General features: G+C 43.0%; 1 protein-coding gene across 3 annotated transcripts in view; it reads right to left on the bottom strand.

The window, feature by feature from the left end:
* Positions 1–913: 913 nt before the first annotated feature.
* Positions 914–19184, bottom strand: part of PDZRN3 (PDZ domain containing ring finger 3) — a 177050-nt gene continuing 158779 nt past the window's right edge. For all 3 annotated transcript variants that reach the window (XM_081901455.1, XM_081901456.1, XM_081901457.1), the window contains 5 exons: positions 8857–8955; positions 7762–7824; positions 5908–6012; positions 4704–4820; positions 914–3656 (listed from right to left, as the gene is read on the bottom strand). In XM_081901455.1, the coding sequence (XP_081757581.1) occupies positions 2124–3656; positions 4704–4820; positions 5908–6012; positions 7762–7824; positions 8857–8955 (1917 nt within the window). In that variant the 3' untranslated portion in view covers positions 914–2123. The remainder of the gene's footprint in view (positions 3657–4703; positions 4821–5907; positions 6013–7761; positions 7825–8856; positions 8956–19184) is intronic.

Genomic DNA, 19184 nt, shown 5'->3' with positions numbered 1-19184 from the left:
TACAAAAACACCAGGCTGGCCAAGGCTCCCTTACAGAATCGGGAGGGCTTGGGCCCTCCGAATGGAAAATACAGCCACTGGGGTCAGCACAAATATTCCTGCAGCAAGCATAAACGACAAGGGAATTAAAGGAAGTGTTCTCCGAGCCAAACTAGAAGTGATGTTATTCACATCTTTAGTCCTTATGTGGCTGATTATTATTTTTACATAGCAGGTGTGGGGTTGCCGACTGCTGCATGGGCAGACACCTCCCCCAAAATCTGGCTCACTGTCCTGAGTATTTATAGTAAAAAAAGCAGCCGCAGAATAGCTAATTACACAAATAACGTCACATCTAGTATGGTTCTCAGCTTGGAATTGACTTCCCCCAAAAGGTTTGTCAGAGACGTAACCCAGAATCCTTCATTGACTTTTGACACATGAAGAAGTGAACAGCAGCTGATGGTTGTTTTTGTTTTTTAAGCACAGCATGCAAATAGGATTGTTTAATTTGTTCAAGCTTTCGGAAGGCTCATTTGGAATTTAGTGTGCTGAAATCTGAAAAGCAGCAACTGCGAATCAACCTTTTAAAAAAAATTTCTTTGTGTGAGGACTTAAAAAATAGGAAGAGAAGACAAGCAGTGAAGTTTAGTTCTCTGAAAAAGGCTGCTTCATTCTTTGCAATTATGTAGATTAGAAAACCTTTCTTCCGACTAATCCACAAGGGTGATTCCAAGCATGGGGGCTTCAGGAGCTGAATTTCTGCCATCAGCCTGCTTGCTATCCATACCTGTCCTATTTTTAAACTCAGTTTCAGTAATCCCAGGAAATAATGTACATCATTCCATTCAGCCAGGTAAATCTAATTTCTAACAATGCAGCTTACACAAGGCATTGTGGTAAAGGTGGTCAAGGTTAAAAAAAAGCCAAAGGATATGAAATATAAAACAATAATTTATTTTTTTAACTTCATTTACTTGTTAATGTTTATAACTAGTCATGATTTCATGAAAACTGCTTTCAATTTCAATACATTCAAATCTACAAAGCAGACAGCTACTACAATGGGCATTTCAAATTACACAAAACGGCCTTGTAAAAACATTGGACACACATGCACATTCTTCCAACAGGCCCACAGCCTTGGCAAACTTGCTTCAAAGTGTTTCAGGGCTGCACCATGCAGCAGTTTGCTTCTGCTCTTTCAAGTGATTACCTACATACTTCCTTCCGAAACCGCAAAGAAAGAAAATAAAAGTGTGTAGCTCTTAGCCAGGACTCTTAAGGGGTTGTGTGCATAATGCGCTTAGTGTAGTGCCTAGTTGTCCTCGGTTCCCAAACTGCTGTGGTAGTTGGCTGCCTCTGCTGTTTACCACCACTCTTCGCCCCCCTGCAAGAGGGCTGCAGCTACCCAGACATTCGCAGCAGTCACAACACAGAGACCTTTACAACTTGTGACTCGCCAAACAGCCCACCCAGAGTGCATAACTGAGCACAGGACAGGTCTCAATATCTGGCTAGTGGTCTGCACCGGGCTTGGTAGGTCACAAATTGGGCATGCATGCTGTGCCATAAAGCGAAGCAGTATGAGTGCACAACCCCAAAGACACAACTGGTTTGAGAAATCGTGTACATTACTGCAAAATGATTCTATCAAGAGTTTGGTAGTTCAGCTAAAATATTGATAAAACAGAAACTTGTGCAGAAAAAGAGCACAAGAGCAAAGATATATTGCAAAATACTGCTTTGTTAAAAATACATATTTGAAGTTGTCTTTTGAGTTTCTGCATGTGTAACCTTTTTAAAATATGAATATAGATTAAAAAGATATTACCTGTGTAAGTATGATTAATATGCTTTTCCTGTTATTTAAAACATCTTATGTAAAAGTGTAACACGTTACAAAAAAAGGTACTATTGGTATTCCAAATAAGGTCTGTCTGTTCCGTATTGCCTTAAAAGAGATTTGGGGTGGATGACTCTCTCTCTCCTCTTTTGCACCCAGAGTTCAGTATTTGAAGTATAAAGCCAATGAACGTGTCTTTTATTTACAATAAAAGAGAGGGAGCGTTGCCACATTTAACGAGGCAGGAATCTCTACCCCATCGGTAGGGTTTTATGTACACAACTTTGGCACCGGGAGATTATACAGTAGTCACCGACAGGAAGGAGTTGTAAACTTTTGTGCCGTCGGGTGACTTTGTGCCATGGGTCAGCAGTTCTTGGATTGTCATCCAATTGTCAAATATCTTTTTATTCCTTTTCTTCATCATTTTTTTGTGGCTCAGTTCTATGATATTCATTTCCTTCTTCTCTTCGGCCCCCTGCTGCTCCTTTAAACACTCTAACCTGCTCTGCATCATAAACTCGCGCCTTTTCCTCTGCTCCTTGGCTTTCACGACGTGCTGCTTCCGCTCCTCCTTGCTCCAGTAACGGCCCATCTTCATTTCGCTGATGGCATCGTCGTCCGTCGTCATGCCACTGCGCTCCTCCTTGATCTTTATGGCACGCTCTCTCAGCAACCTGTCCCGCACGGGTCTCTTGGTGATGTAACGGGTCCCATCGCTCCTGACTTTGACTTTCCATTCCATCCTGGGCTCGCTCTGGTTGGAAGAGTTCAAGTCTTTGCACATGCTCACTAAGCTCATTTGGCTCTGCGCATACTCCACCGCCGACTTCTGCTGTATCAACTGCATGTAGCTCTGGTAGTGCTGGGCATGGGCAGGGATGTGCGCATGTTTATATGGAGAGTGGTGATAGGGAGATAAGTAGGAGCTGCCTGGTTTGGGGGGCTGAGCTGGGCTTTTGCTTCCGTCGCTCTCTTTCCTCTCTTTGATTTCCAGCTGCTCAGCATCTTTGGGGTGAGCTTTAGCTGTGCCATATTCATGACTTTCTGGGCTAGACAGCAAATTTTTCTGAGACCCTTCTGCTCCTTCGCTGACTTGCAAATTGAGATCTTCTGCTGTCCTGCACAGAGAGTTGTTGGGGGAGATCTCCAGGGTGAGAGGTGTGCTCCGGCAACTTTCCCCTGTATTGTAAGCGCTGGAGCTGTCCTTGTCAGATTTCTCTGGCAGTTCGGTGATGTCTGAGAGCTCATGCCGGCGGACGTCAATGCTCGTGTTGTAGTTGCGGAAGCCGCTGTTGTGCAGCATCCACGGCTCTCGGTACTGCTCCTTCAGCTGCTGCATCTTGTGGGCCCTCACGATGTTGAGGCACTCCAGCTCGATGTTGCGCAGCTCTTCGTTCAGCATCTCCAGCTCCCGGTCCACGCTCTCGTGGTCACTCTTGCTCATATCCAGAGTGCTGTTGTGGTAGTACAGGCCGTACGGGTTGGTGGACTTCACCTGGCACTTCAATTCCAGCAGCTCGCGGAACCTCTCACACTCGTCCACCGGGATGCCGAGGAAGTCGGCGTCGGCGCAGTCAGCGGAAATGAACGACTCGTTGCTGAACTGCATGTCCCCGCTGCCCAGGGTGTCGTGGCTGTAGGTCAGCTTCTTCTGGCTCCCCAGGGTGTTTGAGGAAGTCGTGTGATCGTCGGCATTGTTCTCCTGCTCCGAGCTTTCGTCGTTCCGAGTGCTTTCATCGGTGCGCCCCACGCCACTGTCTTTCTCGTGTTGGTTTGATAAAATGGTGGCAGTATCTGTGGTGCCTCCATCCTCTTCATTTTTCTTCTTCTAAAGTCATCAAGAAAAGTACATTCGTTAAGAAAAAAATGCAAATAAATATAATAGGCAAACTAATTTTCTTTTCCCTATTTGCAGAATTTTCTTCTACAGATTTTCTTCTATAAATTGCACACACACACTCCTAATCCTTATAGATGAAATAGGTATGGTCCACTTGGAACATGTCACGAGGAACACTAATAATGAGTTTTTGCAGGAAAGGTGCTTCTTTTAGTTTTACTTAGGAGTGGAAATTTCATTTTTTACCTAGGAAATGCATAGTTCAGATGGTGATATACTTTTTGGATTGATCTTGGGTGTATTCTCCCCTCCTCCCCAATTTTTAAGAATCTAATATTTGGACCAGATTTTCAAAAGAACCCGAAATACTACACAACACATAAAAGAAAACAAATTTATAACATTTGGATATTGTTATTTTTTCTGCATTTGAGGAATGTTGCATCAGAAGACCTTAATTCAAATCTCTGTGAAGAAATGTGGAAAGCTGTAGCTCAGTGTCAGATCACCTGCTTGGCATGCAGAAGGTCTGAGTTTCAACCCCTAGCATTTCCATTGAGGGCTGGGAATGTCCCTTGGCTGAAATGCTGCTACTGGTGAGTGCAGACAATCATGAACTAAACTGACCAGTGGTCTGACTCAGTGGACAGCAGCGTCCTATGGTGTTTAGTGGATGCCCTTATACAGTTTCCCCGTCACTCAGGATAAGAGGTTGGGTTGGAAGACCAAAGGGATTAATGATGCATTGTAAGATGTTTGGGACAGGTGGAAAAGCAGAACCTCAACCACATACATAATATGGACAGTGCTCAAAAAGAAACTAAGTAATGAGGGTGCAGTGAAGAAATTCTAGAATTGTAGGATGTTCTCTTGTCAGTTATTCTTATTCAGAGACAGCTGTTCTTTTCCATCCTAGGAGGTGCTCACAGCATATGTAAGAAATGTTTAATGCAATGCTTAAATAAGAGCCAGGGAACAGCATGACTTTGGTTTGACAATAAGGTATTTCACCTAACCAAGTACAATGACATTTACCTGCTGAAGCATGCTGGCAGTAAACTGCATTGCCTGATGGTGCTGTTCCTCCAGCATGTCCATGTGTAAATCATCCAGAAAATCATTTCTGTCATCATCCATCCATCCTTCATCCAGCTACAAGGAGAAGAAACACAAAACAAATGCACCGAATATTGCTATGCGGATGTGACTCAATAAATAAAGGGAACTTAAGAACTGCTTTTCTGGGAATCTGACTTATTTCATGCACAACTTGTAACAACCTCAGCATACGAGTTGTGCTTCCTTCCTCGCCTGATGTGAATCTGAAGCGCAGAAGGATATTCCAGTTCTTGACAGAAAGCACAATGCATTATGAAGTTTTATGTGATGGGAAAATAATTTCCTCCACCCTCGTTAATTCCTAGAAACAGATCTGTTGGTGAGTTAAAGAATCCAGATGCGTTGGGAATGCATGCATGCGATAGTAATGCAGCACTACCATAAAACAGGCAATAATTTTGGCTTGCTAAAAACAGCATGATGCACAAGGCATGGGCGCTGTCGCCAGTAGCAGATGGTGGGGTGGTGATGCTTACCTGACCTCCTGGGTGCAGAGTCACTGCTGCTTACCAGGAGGGAACTTGGGAGGGGAAACGGTGGGGAGGTTAGTGCTGTGCAAATGCATTGGCAGCAGCCTCACTGCATTGGCCCTGCAGGGGAGTTGCACAGTGCCAACCTCCTCACTGCCTTGCCTCTCCCACTCTCCCTCCCATTAAGCAGCAGCAACTTCACTGCTGGGAGGTCAATGCCAGTCCCCCATCCACCACGGACAATCACTTTGGTCAGGTCTACAGCTGGACTATTGCAGCACATAGCTAGCTAATGCTGGATGAGTGAGACTGGGACATAGTGAGGCTGCATGGTTGCAGTTTTGCACAATAATCAGCACTATGCCAGATAGTTTATTCTGAATCCTGTGTAGTAACATGTCAGTAAGGGCCAGGGACACACTATCTGAAGGTGCTGTTTGCTTGCAACTCTAGCACCATGTCCTCAGTAGCCTCAGTAGCCTCAGTAGCCTCACCCTTCCTAGCTTCTCTGCTCTCATATACTGATGCACCGGTACCTTCACTCACCCAGCTCTACCACCCTCAACTGTTGGAAGCATCGTGCTCTATATAGCACAATGCCCATTGATGGTGCTGTATAAACAATAACTAATAATAATCAGATGCAGCACCTGGAGAATTTCTGGCCTTGCTATGAGCAAGGAAACGTTCTTGCTTTCTTCACTGGTAAGAAGTGCCACAGCTTCTTCACGATTCTGTATCTCTATGCCATTAATCTGGAGAAAGAAATTCAAATCCCATTATATAGAAATCCAAAAGAAAGAACTCAGAAATTATATGTGAAGTGCACTTATATTTTTAAAAACCATGCAACTCTATGCAGAGAATTTTAGTCTGGGTTTAGACACATTTGCCTCATATGGAGTATTCCTCAGAACCAGCTGCACTGAAATGAATGAAAGCCTCATGTCAGAGTCATGACTTCAATTCTAAGTTTACCCATAAAGCCACTGGCCTGCCTTGACCAAGGTCAGTGCCCTTCAGACTCACTGGAAATGATTCACACCCAACTCTCAGAGATACTTTTTATGTAAAGAGGTCACCAAGCACCTACTCTAAATAATGCTGTGGCGGTTATTTTTGCCCAGTTATTTCCAAAGAAATGACCTTAGAAAATAGATCACTTGTTATTTTGGGGTGGGGGAAGGAAGTACAGTGGCCATTATGAAGTGGACACGTGGTGTGTGGTCTTAATTTGAAGCTTCATTCATACCAGCTTCTCAACACCTCATGCTTCCTGAAATGCCTATTATGAGAATGTTCGGGGTTGTATCCAATGAAGTCATCCTGTTCATGCAAGAACTTCTCCTTGTGCAATGGAAGTCCTTCTCCCTGTGTGTACCCCAAATCTGTTCTGGAGGTTCCCCCAACCCTCCAATGCAGATTTGGCTGGGATGTGGGGAGATAGAGGTGCGAACAGGACAACTTTGTTGGGTACAACTCTAAATCAGTATTGCCTCCATTAGGCTTTTGAAGAAGTGTGGCTTGCCAGGATTCTTCCTGTGCAGCACTGAAGTGCTCTGGATGATTTGATTTCCTTTAAATAGATTCCCTCCTCCCTCCCCCCCCAAAAAAGTTAGATGAAGCTGAAAAACACAGACTTATTTCTCTGAGGGTAAAGGTTTTCATGAAACGGGCTGGGGGCAGGACAGGGATCTGGCAGAACATGTAACTTTAAATCAACAGTTTTGACTGGCAACTCGTTTTAAGTGCCTCATCGCATAGAGAGTGCTGCTTTTTTCCAAGGCAGGACAGGCTCTAGTATTTAAAACTTTGCCCTGGCAAGATAAATACCTGCTCCTGCCACATAAACTTTACAGCATCAGAAAGTAATGTGACAACTGGGATTCACAGGGCTGTTTTGAGGCTGAATAAAATAAAGATGATAAATCTCTTTGCCTGCTAAAAGCGCTATATGATGGCAAATTCAATAACATTAGGCCAGTGTTCAGAGACTGTTGAACTGTCCCCATTGGTAGTTTCTCACGAACATAATGCTGTCAGGCAACACTTTGGCTTTCATGGCTGATCTATGAAAGTAAACACGACTGCATTTGCCCTAAACTGCGAGCATCTGGCCTTCAGGTATTTCATCAAAAGACTTATTTGGGGGAATATTTATACTGGGGACTTTTGAAATACATTTTCTTATATATTTTATTCTACTTACTGCATTTCTAGCCCACCTCCCCCCCCCCCGCAAGGACTTCAAGGTGCCTGGCATGCTTCTCCCTGCTCCTTGTTTAATCCACACAACAATCCTGTGAGGCGGGTTAGGGTGAGAGGCAGTGACTGGCCCAAGGTCACCCAGCGAGTTTCATGGCAGAGTGGGGATTTAAACCATGGTCTCCCAGGTTCTAGTCTGACACTCTAACTACTACGCCACACTGGCTCATCGGTCGGAAATGTCACATAATAGGATAACTGAAGAAACTGTAATAGGATTTCATATAACATAAACTCACCTGAATTATACGATCGCCCTCTCTGATGCGACCATCTTTCGCAGCAATGCTGTTGGGATCAATCTACAAAAGAGCAGAAAGTTGGCTACTTTTTGCAGCATTTCTTCCCTGAGTACTTCCAACCACTGGCATGTTATCTGAGATTGCCTTTACACATAGTTCACAATCCTTCTTGTTTCTCTTAGACATGGATGGGGAACCGCAGACCCAGGGCTCAAATGCTGACCCCAGGCCTTTCTACCTGCCCCCAAGCCCCACACCCTCTTGAACCATGCCCCTCCACCCAGCCTTGGACTCTCGTTGTGTGTTTTTGCCTAGGTGGAATGAGTCCTCTAATAATTCTTCTTGCTTGTCTGGGTAGAGGATAGAGAGGGGTGTGTGAGTGTGAAGAAACTAGCCTATGACACAAACATACAATTTACATTTATTGCTTTGCCCACATTATTTGCCTGTGGCCCTGCCCACATATGCATGTCACCCCTAGAAATTTGCCCTGAGGGGAAAGTTACACTTGGGCTGAAGAAGGTTCCCCAACCTGAGAAAGAAACACTGCACTATTTTACTAGGAAACATATGATTTTCATGCAAGAGGTCCTAGGTCCCATCTCCGGCATCTCTAGGTACAGGTGGGGAAGATTCCCACCTGAAACCCTAAAGTGCAGCTGCCAGTCAACGTAGACCCGGTGCCCTCCAGATGTTTTGTACAAGCCCCCCAGCCCCAGACAGTCACGGATTATGGCAATGACAATCCAACAACATCTGGAGGTTACCAGTCTTAAGAAAGGTCAATGTAAACAATACTGGTCTAGATGGGCCAATCAATGGTCAGATTTAATACAAGGCAGCATCTTATGTTCCCTATGTTCACGACTGGAACCACCAACTCTGATTGCCACTCATCTGAAAGTGGGTACATCTGGAATAGGTCTTCTAATGTTGATCTTAAAAGAACAGAAATAGGTGCCTGAAATGTAGGAAAATTATTTGATATTACATTAAAACTTGCTTTTGGAAGTAACATGAAATGTAACTGACAGGGGGGAAATGACTTTTTCACAACTACAGTCAAAAGGCAGGCATTATATTTGGTCTCACCTCACTGATATAAATGCCAATATCATCTTCATCATCAGTTCTGTAGCACACTGTAAGCCCAAACTTGTCCTGGCTGTTCACTCGATGCAAATCTACTTCCTAGGGCAAAGGAATGAGACACTGGTGAATGTCTGTTTTTTTTTAAATATGTGGAAATATTTTGCTTACATTATAGTTTCTGTTTTTAAAAGATTGCACTATGTTAATTTACTGAACTAGAAGTGATTATGGACACACGATCAATACAGAGGGCAATTCTGGCTCTTCTATCAATATGCAGTCGTTTTGGAAATAAGACTCTCTTATTGATCATATAGAAGAAAAATGGTCCATCTCTTATGAAGTGGCAAACCCCCCCCCCCCCATTTTTAGTGCCTCCACTATAATATTTGTCAAGTGAGTCTTTGGAACCAAAGTCTTCCTACATTTCCAACACCCTAGGAACAGTAACATCATTAGCGCAGAGAGATAAAGATTGATAAATAAATGCTAAATCTATGCATTTCTGTAATGGGAGATGCTGTTTGTTCTCTAATCACATTTTAGCATTCTCTAGACTAGTGCAATGCAATTCTGGAATAGTCTCTAATCCAAATACTTCAAGGCAAAGTTAGTCATGACTACATCCCCATAAAGGCACATAAAGGCTGGGCGAGTGAAAACATTAGTGTTAGCGTTGCACTGAGAAAACAAGGATGGCACAGATTACAACCTTTCATTGTTCTTGAGATGGAAGTTGTTTCATGGTCTGTGAAAAAGTGGCCTGCAGCAAGGTAGTGAGGAAGTCAAAAGCTGTTTCTTTCTAATCTTAGTTGCATGAAATGGGGAGATTAATTTATAAACTACACACGTTATTGTTATTGATTTCTAGACCACCTTTCACCAAAAATGATAGCAGAGCAATTTATAAGGTGTTATCAAACAAAATTCATCGTATCAACTGAATGACTAATTTACAATTATTAATTCCAGGAGGTCTACTTTAAGTAGGGTTAATATTGGATACAACCTTACATTTTAGTCTCATGAATTACATAAGTAACAAAGTCAGCAGTATCATAAAAAATGGCTTAATGGCTTTCTACAGCTTGAGCGTGCTTTGCCATTTAAATGTCATACCTTTGTATTGTCAAAATTCAGCACAGAGTGGTGAAATTCTGCACCCAATGCAGATAATGAGTATTGTGCCATCCAAATACTGATGAGCTGAATTCTGACATGTGGTTTTCCTAGTACCCTCCATATGGACTGTAATTCTCATTAGCCCCTGCCAGCATGACCTATGGGTCAGGGATGATGGGAATTGTAGTCTAAAATAACTGGAGAGGATGAAGTTGTGGAAGACTGGTTTAGTACTTTGGTAGGCCTCAGGATGCTCTTTTATATACCTTTTTTGGGGGTGGGGTGGGGGTTAAACCTACTTTGAAGAGTTTTCCAGACCTCTACAATCAAATGTAAATACAGTTGTACCTTGGTTCTCGAACGGAATGCGTTCCAGCAGTCTGTTCGACTTCCGAAAATGTTCGAAAACCAAGGCACGTCTTCCGATTAGCTGCAGGAGCTTCCTGCACTCAATCAGAAGCCATGGAAGGCATTCGGGTTCCAAAGAACATTTGCAAACACTTGCTTCTGGGTTTGCAGCATTCAGGAGCCAAAACGTCAGACTCGAAAGGCGTTTGTGAACTAAGATACGACTGTATGCTTCAAAAGTATCACCCATCTTATCATGCGAAATTTGCATCTCATCCCTCATCTTTGAAAAACAAATGCTGCAATCTCCTTCTCCAAGTGGGCACCACAGTTTCAAACCTGCTAACTCCCATGCTGCTTGTATCACGCAATAGTTAAGTGGGGTGAGCAATGCCTATCCCCTAAAAATCCCTCTAACCCTTCCCCACCTCCCCAAATCATCAACAGCCTGGGTAAACATGGCCAGGATTCCAGCCTTGATCTTAAACGGGTCTTGGTGTGAGATGAGTTGTTTAAAGAACTGGGGACAATGGCCACAGCACTATCAAATCCAATATATATGTAAGTGGGCAATTGCACAGTCACATTTGACTTCAAAAGTCGGAACTTCCCCTAAATGAGGGGATTCGGAATAAGGAAACTGAAAGGGAAATCATGGTTTCCAAAACAATATTACTAATTTGCAACATTTAACAACCAACTTTTTTTACATAGTCCTTTGGATCTCTGGATAAACTAGACTAAAATGACAGCTTAATACTTTGCAGGATCCCTGCCACCCCAAGTCTTTGGTTATTCACTGCTTAGAACTGCTTTAAGTATTTGACTAAGCTGGCAGTACACAGACAGTGCTGTAATAATGAGCTTGGAAGCCATTTAAAAATTCCCACATTTGTGAGGCAAAGGGGAAAAACACACCCTGTGTTCCGATTGAAAGAGAGATTGCTGGCTTCTTCCTCCTGGTATTAATGCATTAAAAGTCCTAATAACATAATAGTCTTGCCTCTGAGCATCTCTCAATTTCAACCCGCGGTGCCATTCACCGGGGGAAGACAATAAAACTCACCAATATGAATAATTTATTGGCATGTCTAGATGACAGCTGCCACGATAAGCAATCTCTTGTTATTTACTTGTCAACATGTGTAATTTGTTTTGAAAAAAACAGAGCAGTAAATGTCAGTGACATTTCAGATGGTATTTAAATGATTTTCAATCAATAGGCACTATTGTGAATGGCTCCACACTCTCTCGTTGTGCTTTCTTTTGTTACAGAAAGGTTGAACGCATCAGTATAATGGCAGAAGTTTTCCATATTTCTAAGGCTCTGCCATTATTTTTTTTAAAAAAGAGGATTGAAGCTGATCAATATGGAAGATTAGATAATGTCAGCCAAGTACAGTTGCTGGAGTCAGTACTTTAGGTTTCATCAAGCAAATGGAAATGAAGTCAGTAAACTCTGGATCTAATTTATGTTTAGGAAAGTTACTGCCTTTTCCTTTAAAAAACAAAACAAGAACGAATTACAGATCCCTGATCATGTGTGCGATATGTGCCTGGTAAATGGCACCACTCACCATCTTGTCTGCAGCATGGACAGGATAAATCTTTTGCCCCTTCTTAATAAGCAGCTAACATTACTTGGAGGGAGGGAGGCAGGGGCTCTTTAGCTTTTGCTTTTAGAAGACTGGGGGGGGGGCATGATTTGGCCACAGAGTGTCAGACTAGGAGAGCAGGGTTCAAATCCCTACTCAGCAGGTTTTTACATTTTGAAATATGGCAACCCTAATATAAATGCAATTAAAGAATTAAATAAATGGTGGGGCAATGTCAGGAGTTGGCAATTCTGGGTTTCATTAAACCTTGCCCTCTAAATGTCCTGTAAGTCAGTGATTCCTCTATTACAGTGGTACCTCAGGTTACAAACACCTCGGGTTACAGACTCCGCTAACCCAGAAGTAGTACCTCGGGTTAAGAACTTTACCTCAGGATGAGAACAGAAATCGTGAGCCAGCAGCGCGGTGGCAGTGGGAGGCCCATTAGCTAAAGTGGTACCTCAGGTTAAGAATGGTTTCAGATTAAGAACAGATCTCCGGAACGAATTAAGTTCTTAACCAGAGGTACCACTGTATATGTATATGATATTGTTGCAAGCCACTCTGAATCATAGAATCATAGAGTTGGAAGAGACCACAAGGGCCATCGAGTCCAACCCCCTGCCAAGCAGGAAACACCATCAGAGCACTCCTGACATATGGTTGTCAAGCCTCTGCTTAAAGACCTCCAAAGAAGGAGACTCCACCACACTCCTTGGCAGCAAATCCCACTGTTGAACAGCTCTTACTGTCAGGAAGTTCTTCCTAATGTTTAGGTGGAATCTTCTTTCTTGTAGTTTGGATCCATTGCTCCGTGTCCGCTTCTCTGGAGCAGCAGAAAACAACCTTTCTCCCTCCTCTATGTGACATCCTTTTATATATTTGAACATGGCTATCATATCACCCCTTAACCTCCTCTTCTCCAGGCTAAACATGCCCAGCTCCCTTAGCCGTTCCTCATAAGGCATCGTTTCCAGGCCTTTGACCATTTTGGTTGCCCTCCCCTGGACACGTTCCAGTTTGTCAGTGTCCTTCTTGAACTGTGGTGCCCAGAACTGGACACAGTACTCCAGGTGAGGTCTGACCAGAGCAGAATACAGTGGCACTATTACTTCCCTTGATCTAGATGCTATACTCCTATTGATGCAGCCCAGAATTGCATTGGCTTTTTTAGCTGCCGCGTCACACTGTTGGCTCATGTCAAGTTTGTGGTCAACCAAGACTCCTAGATCCTTTTCACATGTACTGCTCTCAAGCCAGGTGTCACCCATCTTGTATTTGTGCCTCTCATTTTTTTTGCCCAAGTGCAATACTTTACATTTCTCCCTGTTAAAATTCATCTTGTTTGTTTTGGCCCAGTTCTCTAATCTGTCAAGGTCGTTTTGAAGTGTGATCCTGTCCTCTGGGGTGTTAGCCACCCCTCCCAGTTTGGTGTCATCTGCAAATTTGATCAGGCTGCCCTTGAGTCCATCATCCAAGTCGTTGATAAAGATGTTGAATAAGACCGGGCCCAAGACAGAACCCTGTGGCACCCCACTAGTCACTCTTCTCCAGGATGAAGAGGAACCATTGATGAGCACCCTTTGGGTTCGGTCAGTCAGCCAGTTACAAATCCACTGAGTGGTAGCATAGTCAAGACCGCATTTTACCAGCTTCTTTACAATAATATAATGGGGCACCTTGTCAAATGCCTCGCTGAAATCAAGGTAGGCTACATCCCTTCATCTACCAGGGTTGTAATTCTTTTAAAAAAACGAGATCAGGTTAGTCTGACATGACTTATTTTTCAGAAATCCATGCTGACGATTGGTGATCACAGCATTCATTTCTAGGTGCTCACAGACTGTTTGCTTAATGATCTGCTCCAGAATCTTCCCTGGTATTGATGTCAGACTGACTGGGCGGTAATTATTTGGGTCCCCTCTTTCCCCCTTTTTGAAAATAGGGACAACATTTGCCTTCCTCCAGTCTGCCGGGACTTCGCCTATTCTCCAGGAATTCTCAAAGATGACTGCCAGTGGTTCTGAGATCACATCTGCCAGTTCTTTTAATACTCTTGGATGCAGTTCATCTGGCCCTGGAGACCTGAATACATCTAGACTAGCCAAGTATTCTTGTACTATCTCCTTAGTTATTCTGGGCTGTGTTTCCTCTGCTGAATCATTTGCTCCAAATTCTTCAGGTCAGGCATTGTTTTCTTTATCGGAGAAGACTGAGGCAAAGAAGGCATTGAGGAGTTCAGCCCTTTCTGTGTCCCCTGTTTGCATTTCACCATCTCCTCTGAGTGACCCCACTGTTTCTTTGTTCTTCCTTTTGCTACGAACATACCCATAAAAGCCTTTTTTGTTGCTTTTAACCTCTCTAGCAAGCCTGAGTTCATTCTGTGCTTTAGCTTTTCTGACTTTGTGTCTACATGTGCTGGCTATTTGTTTGAATTCCTCTTTGGTGGTTTCCCCCCTTTGCCATTTTTTGTACACATCCTTTTTTAATCTTAACTCAGTTAAAAGTTCTTTAGATAGCCACCCTGGCTTCTTTAGGCACCTTCCATGTTTCCGTCTCATTGGTATTGCCTGAAGTTGTGCTTTTACTATCTCCCTCTTAACAAACTTCCAGCCATCATGAACTCCCTTTCCTTTTAGCATTACTGTCCATGGGATCTCACCCAGCACTTCCCTAAGTTTTATGAAGTCGGCTTTCTTAAAGTCAAGAAATTGAGTCCTAGTATGCTTGGCTGCTCCTTTGCGCTGTATAGTAAACTTCAGAAGAGCATGATCACTCGTGCCTAATGATCCTTCCACTTCTACCCCACTAACCAGGTCATCAACATTGGTTAGGACCAGATCTAAAATGGCTGTTCCTCTTGTTGCTTCTCCCACTTTCTGGACAATGAAGTTGTCTGCAAGGCCAGTGAGAAATCTGTTTGACCTTATGCTCTTGGCTGAGTTTGACATCCAACAAATATCCGGGTAATTGAAGTCCCCCATTACTACTATCTCCCTTCCTTTTGCATGCTTGGCCATCTGTTCCAGGAAGGCATCATCTATGTCCTTCGTTTGGCTTGGGGATCTATAGTAAACTCCCACAATGAGGTCACTGTTATTCTTCTCTCCCTTAATTTTGACCCAAATGCTCTCACTTTGGCTTTGAGGTTCTAAATCCTGGTTCTAAATCCAGGAATACACATCCCTGACATATAACGCCACTCCTCCTCCTTTCTTGTCTGGTCTGTTTCTCTGAAATAGATTGTATCCCTCCATTATTACATTCCAATTGTGGGACTTATCCCACCAGGTTTCAGTGAGGCCTATTATGTCATATTTAGTTTGCTATACCAAGAGCTCAAACTCATCTTGTTTATTTCCCATGCTTTGCTTTGCACATTAGTGTACAGACATTGAAGTCCATTAATCATCCCCCCGTGTCTCTTATTTAAGGGTTTTTTCCTCCCACCACTAGCTCTGCGTGCTGTCTGCTCCATTTGGTCTATGGCATTTGGATGATCATCTTCATCAATTGATAGACTCCTACCTTCAGGAGCACTGTCTCCCTCCCCCACGTTAGTCAGTTTAAAGCCCTCCTGGTGAGGTTTCTGAGATTTTTTGAAAAAACATTCCTCCCAACCGTTGCGAGGTGCAGCCCATCGCTTGCCAGAAGTCCATCTTCAAGAAACTGCAGTCCGTGATCTAAGAATCCAAACCGTTCCTGTTTACACCATTTGCAAAGCCAGTTGTTCACTTCCACTATTTTTCCCTCTCTCCCTGGGCCACTTCGTTCAACTGGGAGGACAGATGAGATGACAATTTGTGCATTTAATTGCTTAAATTTCCTGCCCAGAGCCTCGTAGTCTCTTTTGATCTTCTGGAGGCTATTGCTTGCAGTTTCATTGGTTCCCACATGAACCAAGAGGAAGGGGTATTTGTCAGTGGGTTTTATGATTCCTTGCAGTCGTTCAGTTACATCTTGGATCTTAGCCCTGGGGAGACAGCACACTTCCCGAGACATCCTGTCAGGCCCACAGATCACTCCTTCTGTTCCCCTCAGTAGGGAATCCCCTATCACCACTACACGCCTCCTCTTAGGCCTGGTCGGGGTTCTTCCGTGAGCTGTCCGTTCCAAGGTCGCCTGCACATTCCCTGAGGATTGACTTTGCTGCTCATCTTCATATACCTGATTGAGAGATCCTCAAATGGAGTCTGCTCTTCGTCTTCCATGCTAGGGGAGAGGACCTCAAAGTGATTGTGTATTTCTAAACAATCAGAGCAAACCCTGGGCCTCCTACTTCTTTGAGTCACGTTTCTCCATATATCTGGCACCTGTGTTGGTGAACTAGCCTCCTTCTCAGGGAAGTCCCCTGTCTCCTCCTTGGTGGAGACGGTGTGCTCTGTTGCTTCCAATAAGAGCTCCAGCTCTCTAATTCTTTGGAGCGTAGCTACACGTTCCTCCAGTTGCTGGTCTTCTAAGAGGGCAATCAACATGCAATTGCTGCAGGTAAAGCTGCCTGCAACCTTTGGCAAGATGGTAAACATTGCGCAGGAACCACAGGCGACTGCGCAATCTGGATGCCATAGAAGCCACGTGGCACAGTCAGTTTCTCACTTTGCTTTCACAATATGCAAGGACATATTTTAAGGAGCAGAAGTCTTGCTTCAAAAAGCTATTTTCAAGTTACTTTAGGCAAGGGCTATGGCACCAACATGACTATGCAGAATAACTCCTTGTGCACAGTACAATGGAGAATTCATGTATTCTGTGTATTCATAGGTACTCCCTCCGCTGAACTCCTGAATTGAAGGAGGTCCGGATAGATGACCCTCAGGGTCCCTTCCATCTCTGCAATTCTATGTTTATAAGTGAATGGGGGAGCTTTAAGTCTGGAACTCCCATGAAAGCAAGGAATTGTGAGCGTGAGACAAAGCAGCCCTTGGGGCTCCATGACTCAGCTCAACACCCACCAGTCAACTTCTTTTGTCCCCCATTCACTACAGGGAAACTTTAAAAAGTGGCTATAACTTTTTTACTTTTGACAGAATAGATGAAATTTGCAGACATAACAGCCCCTGCAGAGCAGACAAATAGGTCCAGCAGAGGCTTTTGTGTCTGATATCTTTAAAGTTTGGGCTTTTTTTTCCCCTTAAGGAAAAATTCATAACTTTTGAATTTGGAGCAGAATTAGATGAACATGAAATGAAAAAAAATCTGATTTACCAAAATACCTGGGTGAAGACTAAGACAAGCAAGTGGCCTTACCAATAGTTCCCACTCCTCTTAGTCCTGGAGCAGCCCACTCTCCCCCATTGTCATTCACCCAAAGAGAGCCCCGCACTCTACCAACACACTGGGTGCCTCCAGACTGCCATTATTTTGTGAGAGGGGTTCAAGTGCATACCGTAAATTTAGGTTTGCATAACTGAAACGGATTGCACTGATTTTAACAACCGAATTCAATCCTGCACTGATTTTTTTTTAATTCTGAGCAACGTCAGTATATGATAAACACAATCTGAATCTAATCTAATCATAATCATGTAGATCAATCAAGAAATATGTTTTAGGACTGAGATCAAGTTTTATGTTTCAAAGATGTTCTATGTTTTATGTTTCAAAGAAGCTTTAATATTTCATGCTTTTGCTTTTCATTCTCTAGTATTTCAACAGAGAGCTTGAGCTTTTCAATATGCTTCAAAGCCAGAACGCTTCATTCCACATCTCCTGTTTGGGATATATTGTATGCGGGTAAGCCACTTGAGAAATATCCGAAATACACACACACATCTGAGGAAACCGTGCTCAGGCAAATGGTCTTTGTAAAAAATTCCCTTCAGAATAGCCTCAGAGCAGGTGTTTGGTACCTGAATTTTTATGAGTAATTAGATGTAGACTTACCCTTGGGTTATATCCCCCCAGCCCTGGTTAGAAGTAGAAATAACTGGGATTTGATGCTACCCTAGATATGGTAATTTTGTGTACACAGAAAGAAGAACAGCTGTTTCCTAGCTGCCTATGCCTCAATAAAGTTTTTATGTAATCATAAAGCTTCAAAAGATTTTATGGACATCAACTCTATAAATTTTAAAAGCATCAAAGCAAAGAACATTTTTAATTTTCCGAGTACTTTTTGGAGCAAAGTACTTTGCTTAAGCAAAAAACAATAGCACACCCTACAAGTACTAGGGTGTTCATTCCCATTACACAGTATAATTCACGGACCTCTACTTGCTTCTCAAAAAGTAATAACGTATTTTGGTTAACATGGTAAGGTGTGCAGATATTCCATGTATTATGGACCAAGAAATTATACAACTACTATAATAACTTCTACTTGAACACATAGTGACCAGCACAAAGGCCACAAGTAGAAGTGGGCTTCTAATAGGAGCACAAATAGGACTTGAGTGAACAGTCACTGCAGATATATGGATCCTGAACATCTCTTCACATCAATACATGTGACAGCAGCAACCAACAGCGCCAGAGTAATGTTGTGCATTATGCAATTATAATTTAGAATATGCACAGAGATCCGTTGTAGGCCCACTGAAGCGAAAGGAGGATGTGCAGCCACTGTGAAGGATGATTGTACCCTAATTGTCTTAGAAGTCAGGAATGATCTAAAGAGGATACATATTATAAGTGTCATGAGTAAGCATTAGCATAACTTTTTGAGATGTAGATTACCCTTTTCTTATATAGAGCTCCGATAAAACCAAAGCATGTGCAGATATGAGATCTCTGAAACTGAAATGGATGCAAGACAATTACATAAAATTATTCAGGCTCTACGCCAACTGGTGGCAGATAAAGAAAGCTAAACAACCTGAACGCTGAAATATAAGTGCCATTTACAGTGAGACAAGAATACCATAATGTGCTATGATATTATATGCCTCTGGCCATTCATAACACTAAGGTTTCAAAATAAAAGATAATAGTAAATTAGCCTCTGTATACGCAAATGGAAATTTGTGCCCAACAGATTATTATATTGTGTTGCAGACAATCTTCTGTTATAGGGGCAGGTTAAAACTTTAGAAACACAGAGCCAGTCTTTTCAAAATATGTACTTGTACTGGAAATAAAATTCTCTGGAGTAAGTGGGGCTATAAGATAAGGAGCTTGGATGCTTCCCTCAGTTTTGTCAGAAAGCAAATTCTAATGACAGACATTAAATCTGTGTCCAATGGGCTTCCCTACAGTCAGCAGAGATTTAACTGTAAAAACCAGGATCCTAGAAAGTCAGCCATGTCCAGTTTTGTTGAGCATTTT

This window comes from Podarcis melisellensis (genome assembly GCF_964234715.1).
Source record: "Podarcis melisellensis genome assembly, chromosome: 2".
NCBI classification, from domain to species: Eukaryota; Metazoa; Chordata; class Lepidosauria; order Squamata; family Lacertidae; genus Podarcis; species Podarcis melisellensis.
The sequence above is the reverse complement of the archived record's forward strand: the minus strand, read 5'-3'. Positions and strand labels throughout refer to the sequence as shown.